We start from the raw sequence: 17,975 nt of genomic DNA on the forward strand, positions 1-17,975 counted from the left end.
AAAAAAAATTTGCACATTTTTTTTTTCAGGTTTTTTTCCTCCCATCCAGTAGCCACTCTGGGGGGCGCGCCCCAACGGTTGAGAACCACTGCTTTAAAGGATTAGTTCACTTTGAAATGAAAATTAGCCCAAACTTCACTCACCCTCAAGCCATCCTTGGTGTATATAACTTTCTTTTTTCTGATGAACATACAGGAATTGCATAAATATCCTGAGGCAGCTGAGCTTTATAATGGCAGTTCAATGAGTATGAGCTGATCAAAATACTTCCATCCACATCCATCCATCATAAATATGTGCTCCACATGGCACCGAAGTGTTAATAAAGGTCTTCTGAAGCAAAACGATGTGTTTGTGTAAAATAAATATCCATATTCAACAAGTTATGAAGTCAAATATCGAGCTTCCGCCAGACCGCCTTTCGTATACAAGTTACAAAGAAAGTGTAAACTGGCGTTGCATCAATTACACTTTTTCCGTAAGTTTAATAGGGAAGGCGCATGACGTAGTGTAAGCTTTGTGAACTGCAAGAGGTTTACACTTTCTGCGTACGTTGAATACGCAAGGCAGTCTGGACTGAAGCTCGATATTCGACTTCATAACTTGTTAAATTTGGATATTTTTTACACAAACGCATCGCTTCACTTCGGAAGGCCTTTATTAACATGCCGGAGCCATGCGGAGCACCTATTTATGGAATGGAATGTGGATGGAAGCACTCGCTTCAGCTCATACTCATTGATCCCTATCACTGCCATTATAAAGCTCAGATGGATCAGGATATTTATTAATATTTCTCCGACTGTCTTCATCAGAAACAAAAAAGTCATATACCCCTAGGATGGCTTGACGGTGAATAAAGGTTGGGCTAATTTTCATTTCAAAGTGAATTCACAATTCCAGTTAGTTTAAAAAAAAATTACTTTTACAAACTTCTAGGCCTTTCATCTGATTTGCGCAAAACATGGCATGCATCATCCACAGAAACTTATGACAAAAGAACACTACAAAATATAAGTTAATTAATGGGTCTGGCGATGCCCACTTGCACAAATTCACTAATAGGAATTTTTAAAAGATCATCCATTTAAATCAATGGGAAATAAGGCTGTAATACCAATGTTGTCCACCAGAGCCACAGGATAACAATCCCTTTTAGGTCTCATAGTTTAAAATCTGTGTAAATGGTTCAGTACATTGACAATGCATAGACTTAATTTAAATCTAATCTGTTTGCAAAAAACAAACAAACTGTGATCTCCAATTTACCTTTATTTTTACACATCCTAATGATACTGAAAACATATTTGTCAGGTAGCTAGGCGTAACTGTTGGAGCCGATAGCTTTGTGGGCAGCACACTGTATTGCAGTTACACTTCAGGTGACCCAAGTTTGTGTCCAGGCTTGTACCTTTGCTGATCCTGTCTTCACCCTCTGCTCCACCCTACCACTTTACTTCCTGTTAGTTCTCTGTACTATCATATCTCAATAGAGGCAAAAAAGGCAAAAAAAAAAAAAAAACATATTAAAAAAGTTGCCAAACATGACTAGATGTATTGCTGTCCACTTAAAATAAAGTGTTGCTCTAATGTAATTATATTTGTGCACAGCTTTTGATACCAAAGAACATGGTATTTTAATAGAACATCTCAGGGATTATGAAGGTAGCATGAGTTTGGCCCTTAGTAGTCTCACATAGCCAGACCATCAGACTGACATCAGAATTCTGGGCTACATCTGAAATAGCATACTTCAATCCAAGTTTGTTTTCTTTAAGATATGTTTAAACAGGTGTGATTAATCCCCATTGGAAAAAATGCCATGTGATAAACTACTATTTGTAATAGATAAGTTACTAAGACAAATAGTGTCCACAGCCTCTTTAAAGAGTCATGACAGGAGAACGTCACAGGAAGGAATTGTCAGTTTCAGTCGTAATATTACATCTTTCAAGTGTACTAGAGATATCTTAAAATATTTTAAACAATGTGAGTTAGTTATAACTACAAGAACAACCTTATAAATTAAATTCATTTAAGAAACTTTCACACAGATCTATATATAAGGATCAGAAAAGAAAGCTGTCAACCAGCTCTCACCTGAGTGTGTATGTATTTGGTGTGTAGTCCATGTTGATCAGATCCGTCTCCTTCAACATCTATCTTATACTTTGGACTGATCACTACAATGATTAGCACTGACTTCTGCAAAAAAAACAAATTATTCCAGCAGAAAGCAGAGAATATAAACACACAAACATACTGGCCAATTTTGCCTGACATTGCTTAATAATAATTACTTGTTTATAGAATGTGTACCATGCTAATTTTCATAACAGCACTCATGCACAGGTTATATTGCTCAATGTAACTACAGCCCAAGACTGTGACTACAATACTACATTCAGTTTTTTCAAGAAATCAATTTCAAAGTAATTAAACACCTTAATCAGGGTATCTTCCATTCCCTTTCAATACTACACTTGTACTGCGTCAAATGTCTTATACATAAGATGAAACGCATATGGGGAAAACTCCTTTTTTAGACAAATTCTGAAGCCTTTTTCAATCACGCAGTGGAACTGCACAGCCATTGGTTCGTGAAGTTAAAATAAACAAATCAATGATGACGTGGCAGAGCCCACCAAAAGGGGCAGGGTATCAAGCTATATAAGTGGCCGTCTCACCATGGCAAATCAATTCATTCTCCTTCAGCGACGCGGATATCATCTTTTCGCTGAGACTACGAGACTTGAAGCCGCCTTCAACTGCAGGCAGCTGGAATTTGGCGCTGATCAGCTCGCTGCTCTGCAGCAGTTTGATCAGCTCGCCTCTAATCTGCTCGCTGCTCTTAAGCAGCTTACCGCTCTCTAGCACCTGCCACCCACGAGCAGCCTGCAGCTCTCTCGCCGCTCTGCCAGCTCGCCACTCAGATCACTGCTCTCGTGCAGTGCTGATCAACCCCACGCTTCACAGACCTGCTCTCACTGCGATTGTATGAGTCTGGCCTCTTTGCGCTCGTGGATTGCTTTCTTTTCAGAGAGTGACTCCGCCCTTGTGCCCTCCCATTTTTTTCCTCCCAGGGACATGTGAGGAAAAAACAGCGGGGCAGAGGATCCCAGAGCTCGGATGAAAGTGAGCTTACGTCGGCTCAAGTCCCGCATACTTCACTCTCTCCACATAGAAAGGTTTGACACTTCCATCGCTCCTCTGCCATTGCGAGCGACCTGGTCTCTTTTGGGGGATCTGATGAAGAGCCGCTGAATGACAGCATGTCCATAGCGGCCTCGGATGCCGAGGAGTGGTCAGGCACGCTTCAATACCCCGCCCCCTTGCCGTCTTTGGAGCCAATCGATGCCAGGCTGTCCATCGACTCTGAACTCACCCGAGTGCTTCCTGTGGTTCCTGCCTGGATGCCATCATGTGCCCCCTCAGCGGGCAGCGCCTTTCTTCGATGAGCTCACGAAGTCGAGGTGCGCCCTATACTCAGCCTGCCTACATCCTCCTGCCTCTCACGCTCTCACTTCAGTTGACGGTGCCGAGCAGAAAAGTTATAATAAGCTACCTCCTTTGGATGAAGCTGTGGCCGCACACCTGTGCCCGCCTGCTGCCATTGGATGGAAAACGAAGGTTGCCCACCCATCCACCTGCCCACCTGCCGCACTACGTCTGCCCTTGCTGGTCGGGTGTACTCATTGGCCAGCCAGGCAGCTCTCGGCCACTCAGAGCATTTCAGAAGATGCTTGGTCTAATGAGCTCAGCATCACCAGCTCTACAGCTGGGCCTGCTTCACATGCGCTCGCTGCAGTTCTGGCTGAAGCCACAAGTCCTGTCCCAAGCCTGGTGACATGGTCGCTGCTTGCTCAAGGTGAACCAGCGTGCGTCGCAACCCTGGCCCCTTGGAAGACCCCCTGCTGGTTCAAGCAGGGCGTGGCAATCGGGACGATGAACAGGAGGAAGGTCGTCTTCACAGATGCCTCAAAGATGGGTTGGTGGAGCTCTGTGTGACAACCGTCCGGCCTTTGGCACTTGGAACGGCCCGGAAAGCGAGCATCATATCAACCGTCTGTTAATGATGATGGTATATCAAGCTCTCCAAGCTTTCCTTCCTCTCCTGGTGGGACACCACGTCCTGGTCAGATCAGACAACATGACAGTGGTGTCCTTCATAAATAACCAGGGTGGGCTCTCTTCAAAGCCCCTCTTCACTCTAGCAAAAACAATCCTAGAGTGAGCCCAATGCAACCTGCTCTCACTGAGAGCAGCATATGTACAGAACTGAACACAGGGGCGAACATGTTGACCCGGAACAACCTTCCCTCAGAGGAATGGTCGCTCCACCCCCACACAGTTCAGAAAATGGGATGGCAGAGGTCGACCTCTTCGCTTAAGAAGACAATTATCATTGCCCAATATGTTTCTCAAAAACCAGGGATGCACTGGCCCACAACTGGCCCAGCCTCCTCTTGTATGCCTTTCCCTCGATCGCTCTGATTCCCCTGGTTATCAAACAAATGAGAGAGGGTTCATAAGGTCCTCCTGGTGGCTCCTCTGTGGAGGATGAAACCATGGTTCTCTGACCTGTCTCAGTTAATGTCCAAGAAACCATGGCCAATTCCTTTGAGGCAAGACCTCCTCTCTCAAGTGAGAGGAATGATATGGCACCCCAGGCTCAAGCTGTGGGATCTTCACGTGTGGATTTTCAATGGGAGCCTGAAAGCCTCCCCAAGAATGTCTTAAACACCATCTCACAAGCTAGAGCTCCGTCAACAAGACGTCTCTACTCCCTCAAATGGTCCATCTTTGCCGCCTGGTGCATGGCCCGCAGCGTGGATCCACTGACTTGTGACATATCACAGATATTGTCCTTCCTTCAAGACTTAATGGATAGAGGCCGTAATCCCTCTACCCTTAAGGTCTATGTCGCAGCTATCCACCCCCTTGAAGGCGCAGATGGTTATTCTCTCCACATTTGTCAGGGTTTATAACCTGGACATTCCTGAGCTTCAGACAAATGTCCTTTCTGCGTAAGCCTCACCACTGTGACTAGCTTATGTTTTTTCTGTTATGTCCCCGACCATGTCCGGGTATAACTACATTTTATGCCCACTATATGCATCCTAGGCACCTTAGCTATATGGGATTGGGAGGATGACTACAGTATTTTAGTCCCCATTGTCCAGGCCACCCTGTCCTATAGGTATCCTGCGCAAGCCCTTTTAAGTGCTCTGCCCTGAAAACAACACTTTTTTTCATTTTTCATTTTTAAAAAGAAAACAAAAAAACAACAAATTGACTTGATTTTTCATTTTTTCATTCTGGGGTTGGAAATGAATAATCAGTTTGAATATTCGATCTCTACATGTGGGTGGAAATGAAATGCCTCTTTCTGCTGATTGGTCAACCAGAAATCAAACCATGTCGTCATCAGTTGTTCATCGGTTCCGCTCAACAGAATAATAGTCCCTCGCTCTACAGCTGTATGTATTCTTAACGTGTTTTTTGCAACTACATTTCATCTCTTTCTCATAAATATTAATTTACACTGCACACAACTAGCCCAGCCTGAAACTTTGGCACAATGTGTCAGGTGGGAAGGAGCGAGGACTCAATTGCAGGAAGAAAGAGGGCTTTTATTAATAATGAAATAAAACAAAAACACAACAAAAACAACCCCGAGGGGGAAAACAGACTATAACTTAAACTTGACTTGACTTGACTTGACTTGAAGGAAACACGAAGGAATATACAACATTCAGTGACAACGAACCAGCACAGGACTGCAAACACAAGGAGAATAAATAGGAGAGCAAACAAGGCAGGAAATGAGGGAGGACAGGTGGGGCAAATCAACCAATAATGAGATAACAATGTGGGCGGGGTCAAGACAATAGACATGAGAGCACATGGCACAAAGAAACACATGACAAGCCATGTGCTCACACCAAACAAAACAAAGACACAAGCACATGGCCAATGAAGACAAAAATCACAAGCCATGTGCTTACACAAGACGAGACACGAACACGTGACTATGAAACTCATAAGCCACGTGTTCACACAAAACGAGACAACATGAGAGCACGCAGCCCGTGAAACACAGAAACACTCGAGACTGTACGCTCACACAAAAACACGACAAGAACGGGAGTGTCAGAGCTCTGTCACAAAACCAAGAAATAAACTAGACCGAAGTGACCGAACCCTGACACTACCCCACTACACAAGACAAACATGGGGACACAAGACAAACATGGCAACACAAGACCAACATACACGACAACACAAGACAAACACCAACATGACAACAAGACAACAAGACAAAAACTTCAAAACACAAAGACAAAGAGGGGAGGGAGGGAGGGAGGGGAGCCAAGTCAGCTAGCAAAACAACAAAACAGAATGAAAAGTCTTTAAAGAAACCAGGGAGGGATGGGAGGGTTGAGCCAGGGAGGCTCAGGCAGGTTTGGGGTCCCGGCTGAGGGCCAGGGCGGGACAGACCAGGGCGGGACTGGCGGGACAGACCAGGGCGGGACCGGCGGGACAGACCAGGGGGCTTCAGCTGGTCTGGGGTCCTGGCTGAGGGCCAGGGCGGTACTGGAGGGACCATCCAGGCAGGCTCCAGCAGGGCAGACAGCTTGGCAGGCGGCGGCAGGGCAAGGCGCTCGGGTGGCGCCGGCAGGGCAGACAGCTGGGGTGGCGCCGGCAGGGCAGGGCACTCGGGTGGCGCCAGCAGGGCAAGGCACTGGGGAGGCGCCGGCAGGGCAAGAGCCTGGGGAGGCGCTGGCAGGGCAAGGCGCTTGGGTGGCGCCGGCAGGGCAAGGCGCTTGGGTGGCGCCGACAGCCAAACCCTGACACAATGCCTGTTTTATTTAACTGACCAACTATAAAAATCTAGCAAAGCTGCTCGATGCACTGGGCAGCATGAAGCAAATATACAGGCCGAACAGAGAATCTCTGACCACGAAGATAACCAAGCTAACAGCTCAACGCGCCTGGCATCTATCGAGTCGTCCTTGCAAAAAACACTTGAACGTGTAGAAGACCTTAAAAATCGAAGCCGACGTCAGAATATCAGAATCATTGGGCTCAAAGAGGGCATAGAGGGGAGCGACCTGACAGCTTTTTTTGAGACTTGGATCCCGGCCACTCTAAATATGAACGCAAAGGATGGACGGATAAAACTAGAAAGGGTGCATCGAACTGGACCACTGAGAAACAAAGGTGAACATCTGAGAGCGAGACCTGTGATCGTTCGACTACACAACAACAAAGATAAAAGACTGGTTTTAGAAGCAGCGAGATGTTCGGGTGACCTTCGCATTGAGGGGAAGCAAGTGTCGTTTTTTCAAGATTTCTCGGTTGGCGTGCAGAAGAAGAGAGTGGAGACGGCAGAGGCCCGAAGACGATTGCGGGAAGCAGGATTCAAATATGCCTTCATCTACCCCGCCACTATAAGAGTGTTCAACGCAGTCGGCAAAGACACTTACCTGTCTACGCCCGCGGAGGTGAATGCCTTCTTGGAATCGACTCAGCGACTGTAGTATCCCCTCACAGGTACTTATGTCGTACGAAATGTGTAAAGTGCTGTTTAATATATTCTGCAATTAATGCGGACGACTGTGATATACGTTAGCCTGTTTGGCTTGGAGCAATGTTGACACAAACGATACACTTATGACACGCAGAGGAAACATTTTCGTGACACGAAATTATGAACATTAGACTCCCATGCTGTTACCTCTCTGCCTGATGTTTTTCTGGCTTCCCTTAACAGGACCAGCCAATGAATGTGAGAGTTTCACAAATGTAGTATTTTTTTGTGTTTTCACAATATTACATCCCCCGTTCATGTTTGGGGCTAAAAGCTTTTTGTCCACCTGCACAGTTCTGTTTTCATGCAGGAGGTTTTTTGTTTTCTATGATTCAAGCTGTTGTGGTTTTCTTTTTTAACCATTTATTGTTATGTTTTTTATATAACATTTTAAAGCAGTTAATACCTACACATCTAATTGGTATACTAACTATCAATGAGTAATACAAATAGCTCGAACATAAGGATACGTACGTGGAACGTAAAGGGCGTCAACAATGTTGTTAAATGAAAGAAGATCCTAAATATTTTGAAAAGGGACAAAATTCATATTGCTCTTTTACAAGAAACCCACTTGAATGATCTTGAGCTCCAAAAATTTGGCAGAGACTGGGTTGGCCAACTTTATTATTCATCTTTCTCCACCAAAAAGCGTAGCGTAATAATACTGATCCATAAAAATTAATTTCAACTACAAATGAGCTATTCTGATAAAGAAGGTCTAATAGTTATTATAAAGGGCTTGTTGCATGGAGAGGAGGTTGTGATAGCAAACATATATGCTCCAAATACATACGATGATGATTACTTTTCCCAGGTTTATAATAAAATAGCATGCCTAGACTGTAACAATGTAATCCTCGGAGGGGACTTTAACTGTTACCTTAACCCAGATATGGATAAATCACCTGCAGCTAACACAGCCCCTAAAACTGCTAGTATTATTAAAACCTCATGTCAAGAGCTTGGTCTGAATAATATATGGAGATTTTTAAGTCCTACTGTTAAGGCTTATACATTTTATTCCTATCCACTCCTCAAAATCAGCCCAACTTCTTGTTGAACTTAAATCTTTGATAGCTCAATTATACCAATTACTCACTAGTAAGGCAGATAGGGACATATAATTCGCAAGACATCCAAGCTATCCATTATATGAATGCAGCTAATATCACTGTAATACATAAAAAAGAAAAGGATGCAGAGGGATGCAGAGGAATGCAGCTCTTACAGACCAATCAGTTTGTAAAATGTAGATTTAAAGGTTTTGGCTAAAATCCTGGCTAAGCGTCTTGAGCATGTAATTCCCAACATTATAGACCCAGACCAGACAGGATTTATAAAAGGCCGCCACTCCTATTGTAATACTAGAAGATTATATTATATGCCATCTTGATCAAAACTCCATACCTGGAATTTTACTAGCAATGGATGCCGAAAAGGTGTTTGACAGGGTGGAGTGGAGTTATATGTTTGATGTCATGACCAGATTTGGGATTGGTGAAAACTTTATAAAATGGGTTAGATTGCTCTATACATCACCTAAGGATGCTGTATTAACTAACGGCATTCTCTCTGACTCATTTGTGCTTCAGAGGGGAACTCGTCAGAGCTGTCCCTTGTCCCCTTTAGTATTTGCCATAGCAATAGAACCCCTGGCAGTTTACATTCAAAATAATCTAAAAATTCACGGTGTTAATATCGGTAATAGACAGCAAAAGATATTGCTTTATGCTGATGACATTTTGCTAACTATAACTAACCCACAAATGTCATTGCCGCAACTAATGGATTGTATTAAGCAATTTGGAGTCATTTCTTGTATAAAGTTAATTTTCACAAATCAGAGATAATGCCATTAGGATCACTAAACACATCTGAACCTAATTTTGTTAAACCATTCAAATGGTTTCCTAAAGGTATAAAATATTTAGGTTTCCGTATTACATCTAAACTCTCACAACTTTATGATGCCAATATTAAAACATCTATATCCCGTGTCAAGGAAGACTTAACAAAATGGTCAAAACTCCCCGTTCCCTTTCGTGGGAACTATCGACGCTGCGTGAAATGCATTGGGAACCTTCTGCGTGATATCGTCATTGAAGCACTCCTGTATCCAACCAATCGTGTAACGAGACGTCAGAGGCGGGTGACGTCACGGACCAGGAAACTATAAAGCATGCCCGGATGCAGAGAACGCTAGCTTCTGTTATCTTCAGCAAGCACTCTATGTTATCCCGTGTGTCTTATTTATTGTTGTCTGTCCATATATATATATATATATATATTTCTCTGGTCTCACTCTTCGTCTGAGGACAAGAGTTGCAGCAACAAGTGTGTGTGTTTAAGATCGCTGTTGTGCGTCTTATTGTTTGTCATTCTCTCTCTCTCTCTTTGTCTGAGGACAAGAGTTGCAGTATAAACATACATACATACACACCCATAAGACACAAATATATAAGAAATGGCAGATGAAAGCAGCAAGCGATTCAGGAAGTGTGTGCATCCCTGTACTCGCTTTATCCCCGACGGGGATACACACGATATGTGTGTTATTTGCCTGGGGGTTGAGCACGCGCAGGCAGCTCTCGAGGGAGCTGTCTGCGTGCATTGTGAGAGGCTCACCCTCAGAGTGCTGCGATCTCGCCGGGCACTCTTTGATAAAGCGGAGGGTGCCTCGGTTGGTGTTCCCCGCGGATCGGGTCCCGCTGCTGCCGAGGCAGAGCGAAGGCTCCATTCGTGGGGTTCACAAATGGATCTGGCAGCGGGGGTTGAGACGGGCTTCGCCCTATCTCTCCCTTTAGCTGCCAGACCCACTGTCTCTCCTGCCGTGGTGGAAGCACGCCCAGCGGTTTCTTCCCCTCGGGGAGAGACATCGGCACTTCATCTGTCTTTGACGTGATGAGTGTCGAAGCAGCGGATGAGGAACCGCCATCCTCTTCCTCTGCAGATGAGGAGCTCATGGAGGTAGTGGCCAGAGCTGTTGCCAAATTAAATATTAGCTGGCCAGAAGCAGAGCGGGGAGATGTAAAACCCAAAAGCAAACTCGATGAGCGCTTTCTCCCCGCGCGGTCATTACCTCCACGTCGGTGCTTGCCGTTCTTTCCAGATCTACACACTGAGGTGTCTAGATCTTGGAAAAGACCGGTTCAGCATAGAGTGTTCAGCCCCCAGACCTCGGTCTATAGTAATATCGTGGGGCTGAAACAGTGTGGCTATGCGGCGATGCCCCGGGTTGAAGAGACGCTCGCGGGCTATCTCTCACCCGAGTCGGCGTCGTCCCTAAAAGCACCGACGTTGCCCACCAAGCCCCTTAAGACTACATCTAACTTGGTGGGCAAAGCTTATGCGGCAGCAGGGCAGGCAGCAGCGTGTCTTCACACCATGGCGCTGCTGCAAGCTTATCAAGCTGAAGTGCTGGGGGAAATAGATACCAGCGGGGAGGCCACATTTGAGTGCATCCAGGAACTGCGCATGGCGACAGACCTGGCTCTCCGTGCCACCAAGGAGACGGCTAAGGAAGTGGGCCGTTCTATGGCAGCCCTGGTGGCCACGGAGAGGCACTTGTGGCTGAACCTCTCCGACATAAGGGACAGAGATAAGTCTGCCCTTATGGACGCACCGCTGTCTCCTGCGGGCCTCTTCGGTGACGCAGTCACAACTGTCGTCGAGAGGTTCCAGGAGACCAAGAAACAATCTGCGGCGTTTCAGAGGTTCCTCCCCCGCCGGTCTAAAATCCCCGCCGAGACTGTTGAGCGGGAGCAGTCTCGGCCCGCAACGAGCTCCTCAGCGCACCACAGAGCGCAGCAAAAGATCAGTGTGGCCACCCGTGCTCCCCCACGTAGATTCTGGGGATAGGGGCGGGCTGCACAGAAGCCTTCTCAGCCCAAGACCGACCTGCGGGCTGTCATTGTGGCACGGAAGGCTTCTAAAAAGCGGTCCTGATATCTGTGGGTCAGGACCCAAGAGGGCGGCCCCCTTCTGGAGGAAGCGTGGTGTTGAAACACCTGGCACCCGCTTCCATCCAGCGCCCTCCGAGGAGGGTTGGCCTACACTTGATTCGGCTGACTTCTGCCGGCACGCCGTTTCAGAGCGCCGAGCCAAGTGCTCAAAAAACACCAGAGGCCAGTCTCGAGAGACTGGTTCCCTTAGTAGATTTTCTGGAAGAATGGAAAACTCTACCGAATATATCAAATTGGGTGCTGCTCATGATAGAAAAGGGGTACAGAATTCAGTTCGGGTCTCGCCCGCCCAGATTCAATGGGGTCCTTCCCACAGTGGTGACCCCCGAGCAGTCTCTGGTTATGGAACAGGAAGTTATGACACTTTTGCAAAAAGGAGCTATAGAAAGGGTTCCTCCTCCCAGCAAGCTGTCAGGCTTTTACAGCCGCTACTTCATAGTTCCAAAGAAGGATGGGGGACTTCGTCCTATCATAGATTTACGGGTGTTAAATCAGTCTGTACAAAAACTGAAATTCAAGATGCTTACACTCAAACAGATCATTCCCCAAATCAGGTCCGAGGACTGGTTTGTGACGATAGACTTGAAAGATGCATACTTTCATGTGTCCATCCATCCTTCTCATTGGAAGTTCCTCAGGTTTGCTTTCGGGGGCGAAGCTTACCAGTACAAGGTTCTTCCGTTTGGCCTATCATTATCACCCCGCACATTCACGAAGTGCGTGGATGCAGCCCTGGCTCCTTTGAGACTCCAGGGCATTCGCATACTGAATTACATCGACGATTGGTTGATTCTAGCTCGCTCAGAGCAACAAGCAGTTCAACATCGAGATGTTGTTCTGTCTCACATGAAAAGGCTTGGGCTGAGGCTCAATGCCAAGAAGAGTGTGCTGATACCGGCTCAGACCACCAATTATCTAGGTGTTATGTGGGAATCCACAACAATGCGGGCACGTCTGACTCCTGCCCGTGTGAGCTCTGTTCTGTCAGCCGTAAAAGGGGTGAAGTTAGGCCAGTCTCTCACTGTGAAACAGTTTCAGAAACTGTTGGGTCTAATGGCAGCTGCGTCCAACATAATTCCTTTTGGCCTCCTGCATATGAGACCCCTACAGTGGTGGCTCAGGACCAGGGGGTTTTCCCCGAGGGGGAACCCTTTTCGAATGATCAAAGCCACACGGCGATGCCTTCGTGCTCTAGCCGTGTGGAAAGACCCCTGGTTCCTGTCCCAGGGTCCCGTGTTGGGAGCCTCTGGTCGTCGCGCAATGCTTACGACAGACGCTTCCCTCACGGGCTGGGGAGCGATCATGAGCGGTCGCTCAGCTCAGGGTCTTTGGGAGGACCATCAACTCTCCTGGCATATAAATCGGCTGGAGATGATGGCGGTGTTTCTAGCACTAAAACACTTTCTCCCAGACCTGAGAGACCATCATGTGCTGGTCCGCACAGACAATATGTCAGTGGTCTCTTATATAAACCATCAGGGGGGTCTACGGTCTCGCCAACTAAATTACTTGGCCCGTCGGATCCTCCTGTGGTCTCAGGGGAAGCTGCTTTCGTTGAAGGTAGCCTATATCCCCGGGAGTCAGAATGTGGGGGCAGACGCCCTGTCGAGGCAGGGGCCGAGGCCCGGGGAGTGGAGACTCCATCCAGAAGTGGTGGGTCTCATTTGGAAAAACTATGGTCAAGCACAAGTAGACCTGTTTGCTTCGGGAGAGTCAACCCAGTGTCCGCTCTGGTACTCCCTCACGCATCCAGCACCCCTGGGTCTGGATGCCATGGTACAGACGTGGCCGAGGCTACGTCTGTACGCATTTCCCCCGTTCGCTCTGCTCCCACGAGTCCTGGAGAAAGTACGCCAGGAAGGGGTCAGCCTGATACTGGTGGCCCCATACTGGCCGACCCGCATATGGTTCTCGGACTTGGTGTCCATGATAGACGGCGCTCCGATGGAGCTCCCCTTGAGACGGGATCTTCTATCTCAGGCGGGCGGTGCGATAATACATCCCCGCCCAGAACTATGGAAACTATGGGCCTGGCCTCTGAGGGGGACAGGTTCATAGAGGCTGGTCTCTCATCTGAGGTTGTTGAGACCATACTTAGCTCCAGGGCTCCCTCCATGAGGAAGCTTTACTCTTATAAGTGGAATCTATTCTCTACCTGGTGTAGACAACATGAAACGGACCCTGCCCGTGCTCCTATCAGCTTTGTGCTATCTTTTCTCCAAGAAAAATTCTCGGAGGGCTTATCCTATTCAACCTTGAAGGTTTATGTTGCGGCTATATCAGCCTATCATGTTGGGGGGGATTCCTCGGTCGGTCGAGACCCCCTCGTGTCACGCTTCCTCCGTGGTACACTGAGGCTGAGGCCTCCAGTGCGCACAAGGACCCTGGTCTGGGACTTATCAGTGGTTCTATGTGGGTTAGCTGAGGCTCCCTTTGAACCACTGGAGGAGGTGTCTGCAAATTTTTACTTGCTATTACTTCTCTAAAAAGAATTGGAGATCTTCAGGCCCTTTCAGTGGCCCCCTCATATCTGGAGTTCACTCCTGGAATGGTGAGAGCATTTCTTCATGCTAGACCTGGCTATGTGCCTAAGGTCCCCACCAATGTCCCGGGTCCCATTGTGCTTCAAGCTTTTCATCCTCCTCCTTTTATATCCTCGGATCAGGAAAAACTAAATCTGCTTTGCCCAGTGAGGGCTTTGGACGCTTATGTCCACAGAGCGTAAAACAGAGCAATTGTTCATCTGTTACGGTTCTCCTAATAAAGGTGGACCGGCGTCCAAGCAGAGGATGAGCAAGTGGGTGGTTGAGGCCATCTCACTTGCATATAAAGCGGTTGGACAGTCCTCTCCTTTTAACGTCCGCGCTCATTCCACAAGGGGTATGGCGGCATCAAGAGCTTTGATGTCTGGCGTCTCTATGAGTGACGTTTGTGATGCAGCTGGATGGTCAAACCAGCACACATTTATCAAATATTATAACCTTGATGTAGGCTCCACTCCGGGGTCCTCCGTACTGTCGAGCTAACATAACAAGCATTTGAAGTACGGCACAGTTGGGATTGCGTTCCCAATGCGTTTCACGCAGCGTCGATAGTTCCCACGAAAGGGAACGTCTCGGGTTACGGATGTAACCCTGGTTCCCTGAGTAAGGGAACGAGACGCTGCGTCTCTCGCCGTACCCCTGCATGCTTGCGAGTGCTTGCTTCAGATTTTCCACAGAAGCTAGCGTTCTCTGCATCCGGGCATGCTTTATAGTTTCCTGGTCCGTGACGTCACCCGCCTCTGACGTCTCGTTACACGATTGGTTGGATACAGGAGTGCTTCAATGACGATATCACGCAGAAGGTTCCCAATGCGTTTCACGCAGCGTCTCGTTCCCTTACTCAGGGAACCAGGGTTACATCCGTAACCCGAGACGTTTCTTTTTCAGGAAGAATAAACCTTATAAAAATGATAATCTTCCCAAAAATTTTATTCCTGTTATCCATGACTTTTTTTTAATTTGACAAATGCCGATATAAAAGATCTTAATAAAGCTATGTCTAAATTTATTTGGGCCAGTAAACGACCTAAAGTTAAACTACAAACTTTACAATTGCCCACTGATACAGATGGATGGTCACTTCCAAACTTTAAATTTTATTAATGGGCAATACAGGCTAGGACTCTCCTAGATTGGATACATAAACCTGAAGATGCTCTGTGGCTAGATGTAGAACAACAATTCTGTAACCCAGTCTCTTTGGTTAACTTATTAAACCAGAAAACCCGAATCCCTGACCAGGTAAAAGGAAACCCACTCATTATCAGTTGTCAAAACATGGTCACAGATTAGAAGGTCTCTCAAGTATAATCAGAGCTTGCCCATACTATCCGTACTGACAGGTAAAACAAATTTTCACCATTTCACCTCTCAGTTTAGAAACTGGATTCATGTGGGAATATACAGGATACACAACTTATTCCACAAAGGTGTTTTTATGTCATTTAATGAGCTACGCTTAAAGTATAATATCCCCCAAAAGGACTTTTTAAAATATTTGCAGATAAGACATTTTGTCCAGACTAGACATTCTAGTCTTACACTGAATAGCTCAGATTTCTTTTAGGATCGATTTTTTTCTTAAGGATACCGAAGTTAAACACTTCATATCCAAATTTTACTCTATGGTAAGCCATCACAAAGCAGACAATTTGGTTTTATTGCAGAAGACATGGAGTAAGAATTTAAAATGTGACATTTACGAAAATGTCTGGGAAGATTACCATTAAATATCTCAGTCTGCAAAAGATTTAAAGAAATGCAATTTAATATTGTACATAGAGCCTATATGTTGCCAAATAAATATCGCAAAATAAATACTACTGTATCTCCCCAATGTTCTAAATGCAAAAATAGCATTGGAACATTCTTCCATTATCTGTGGTTGCTGATTTTTGGAATGGCATTTGTGATAAACTGTCTATAATATGTAATGACTGAGACAAATCAGACACAATTATTTGTTAGTTCACCAATAGTTTTAAGCTCACTCTGGGATCCGACTGTCCCCATCCCCCGAGTTACCAGTTTTATTGCACCAATAAATGCCGCATGGAGAGCAGAGAAGAGACACACAAAAATGTGCATTTTTCCTGCATTATTCACACATAACACAGACTCTCTTGCATTAATGTATATACAGACTGTTCTAAAAATGAACAGGCACAATCCCAGGAAATGAAATATTATCCATTATTACTGTTGCTGCATTACAATCATTGTATTCACGTATTTATGTGTATGTTTTATGATACATTTAAGGTAACTTCAATCATGCCATGTTTAGTGTCTATATGTTCAAAGCGGGAAGATTTAAATGCTTGTGTATGCGGTATGTCCATACCTGTGCAACACATCAGTATTACAAGAATCTTTAATAGTTCTTATTCAAAAACCCAGCTTGTTAATCTGCTTAGTCGTAAAAGCCCCTTCAAGGGGGGAATTACAACATCTTCATTGGTCCGGTCAACAACTGAGAGGTGTGACTTTGACCAGAGGTTAAAAGCCAGTGAAAAATGCCACTCCCTCTCTTTTCCTTACTTCTGGACGACCGAACGGATCTCCTTGCGGCCAGCCTAGGCCAGGCCCGCAAGGCCAGTAGGCCCCGGCCTATGAACACCCAGCCATGTGCTCATCACCAAACATAGAAAAGACTGGCAACAACTTCAGACGAAAACCTCAAGATTTATCCTCAACCTGCAGATCCGACGCTCCTCAGCCTAAAGGCATCTTGCAAGTATCGTACATTTTAACACTAAACAGTGATTTAGTATTAATTTGTAAGATTTACCTTTGCCATTGCTGAAGAAACTGATGATTCCTTTACAGATTGTCTTTGACTTTTCCTACAGCTCTAGTAACAGTACCTCCTCCGGTTCAACGGAGTGTGTGTGTATGATTGTGTCAATGTGTGTGTGACCTTTGTTGTATGTTATGTGTTTGTTAGTTTAGTTATGTGTTTGTGAGTTAGTTAATAAAGATTGTGCACAATATATGTTTGGTTCTGACTCCATATGCTAATCAATTGCCTCTTAAGTGATTTAGATCCCGAATCTATGCTCTAAGTAGCACTGTACAATAAGAATGTATTTTTCCATAACATGGAAATGAACATTTCTTAGAATTATTAAACAATCAACACTTAGTGTTCCCTGGACCACAGGTTAATTGATTGTAATATTAAGATTAATGTAGCTATATCCAGTTAATCTGATCAACAGATTTACATATTCATAATTAATCATAATTAATAAATCATATTGAGTTATGAATAATTATTAATATTTCCCATTTAAGTTAATTCACTACAAATATGTAAACAGGTTACAGCATCCCCACTCATGTGCTTGCTGGGTGTATTGCCCTCCTCTTGCCCGGAATATTCAGATATCTTTAAAACTTTACTGATGTTAGGGAGAAAAACAATTATGAACAAATAGGTCAGTACTGAACCACCTCTAATTAAGGACTGGATAATCCTGATCAAAGAAACTAAACTTCTGGAAAAGATTGGAAATATGTTTAAAGGTAAATCTAAATCATTCCAGAAGCTTGAAATCATTCCATTTCCTTGAACTGTCTTGGCATGGACTATAAGACAATGAAGATATGTATCCTTAAATGCTCACATGTTGATACTGTAATTCTGAACTTGACCACACTGCTGTAATTTCTTTTAATTTATTTATTTTTATAATTATTATTATTTCATTTTATTTTAGTTTATTTTTATTATATATATATATATATATATATATATATATATATATATATATATATATAATTTTATTTTTTACATGATATACTGTTAACTGTTTCAATTATCCGCTTTCGTCTATGCTGCCTTTTATAACAACATTTTGAATACAGAAA

General features: G+C 45.0%; 1 protein-coding gene across 4 annotated transcripts in view; it reads right to left on the reverse strand.

The window, feature by feature from the left end:
* traf3ip2a (TRAF3 interacting protein 2a) overlaps window positions 1–17,975 on the reverse strand; it is a 132,672-nt gene that overhangs the window by 12,107 nt on the left and 102,590 nt on the right. For 3 of the 4 annotated variants that reach the window (XM_067384677.1, XM_067384676.1, XM_067384679.1), the window contains one exon: window positions 2,101–2,205. The exons of the other annotated variant lie outside the window; for it this stretch is intronic. In XM_067384677.1, coding sequence (XP_067240778.1) covers window positions 2,101–2,205 — 105 coding nt within the window. The remainder of the gene's footprint in view (window positions 1–2,100; window positions 2,206–17,975) is intronic. 4 annotated transcript variants of the gene reach the window in all.

Source organism: Chanodichthys erythropterus, chromosome 4 (assembly GCF_024489055.1).
Source record: "Chanodichthys erythropterus isolate Z2021 chromosome 4, ASM2448905v1, whole genome shotgun sequence".
NCBI lineage: Eukaryota > Metazoa > Chordata > Actinopteri > Cypriniformes > Xenocyprididae > Chanodichthys > Chanodichthys erythropterus.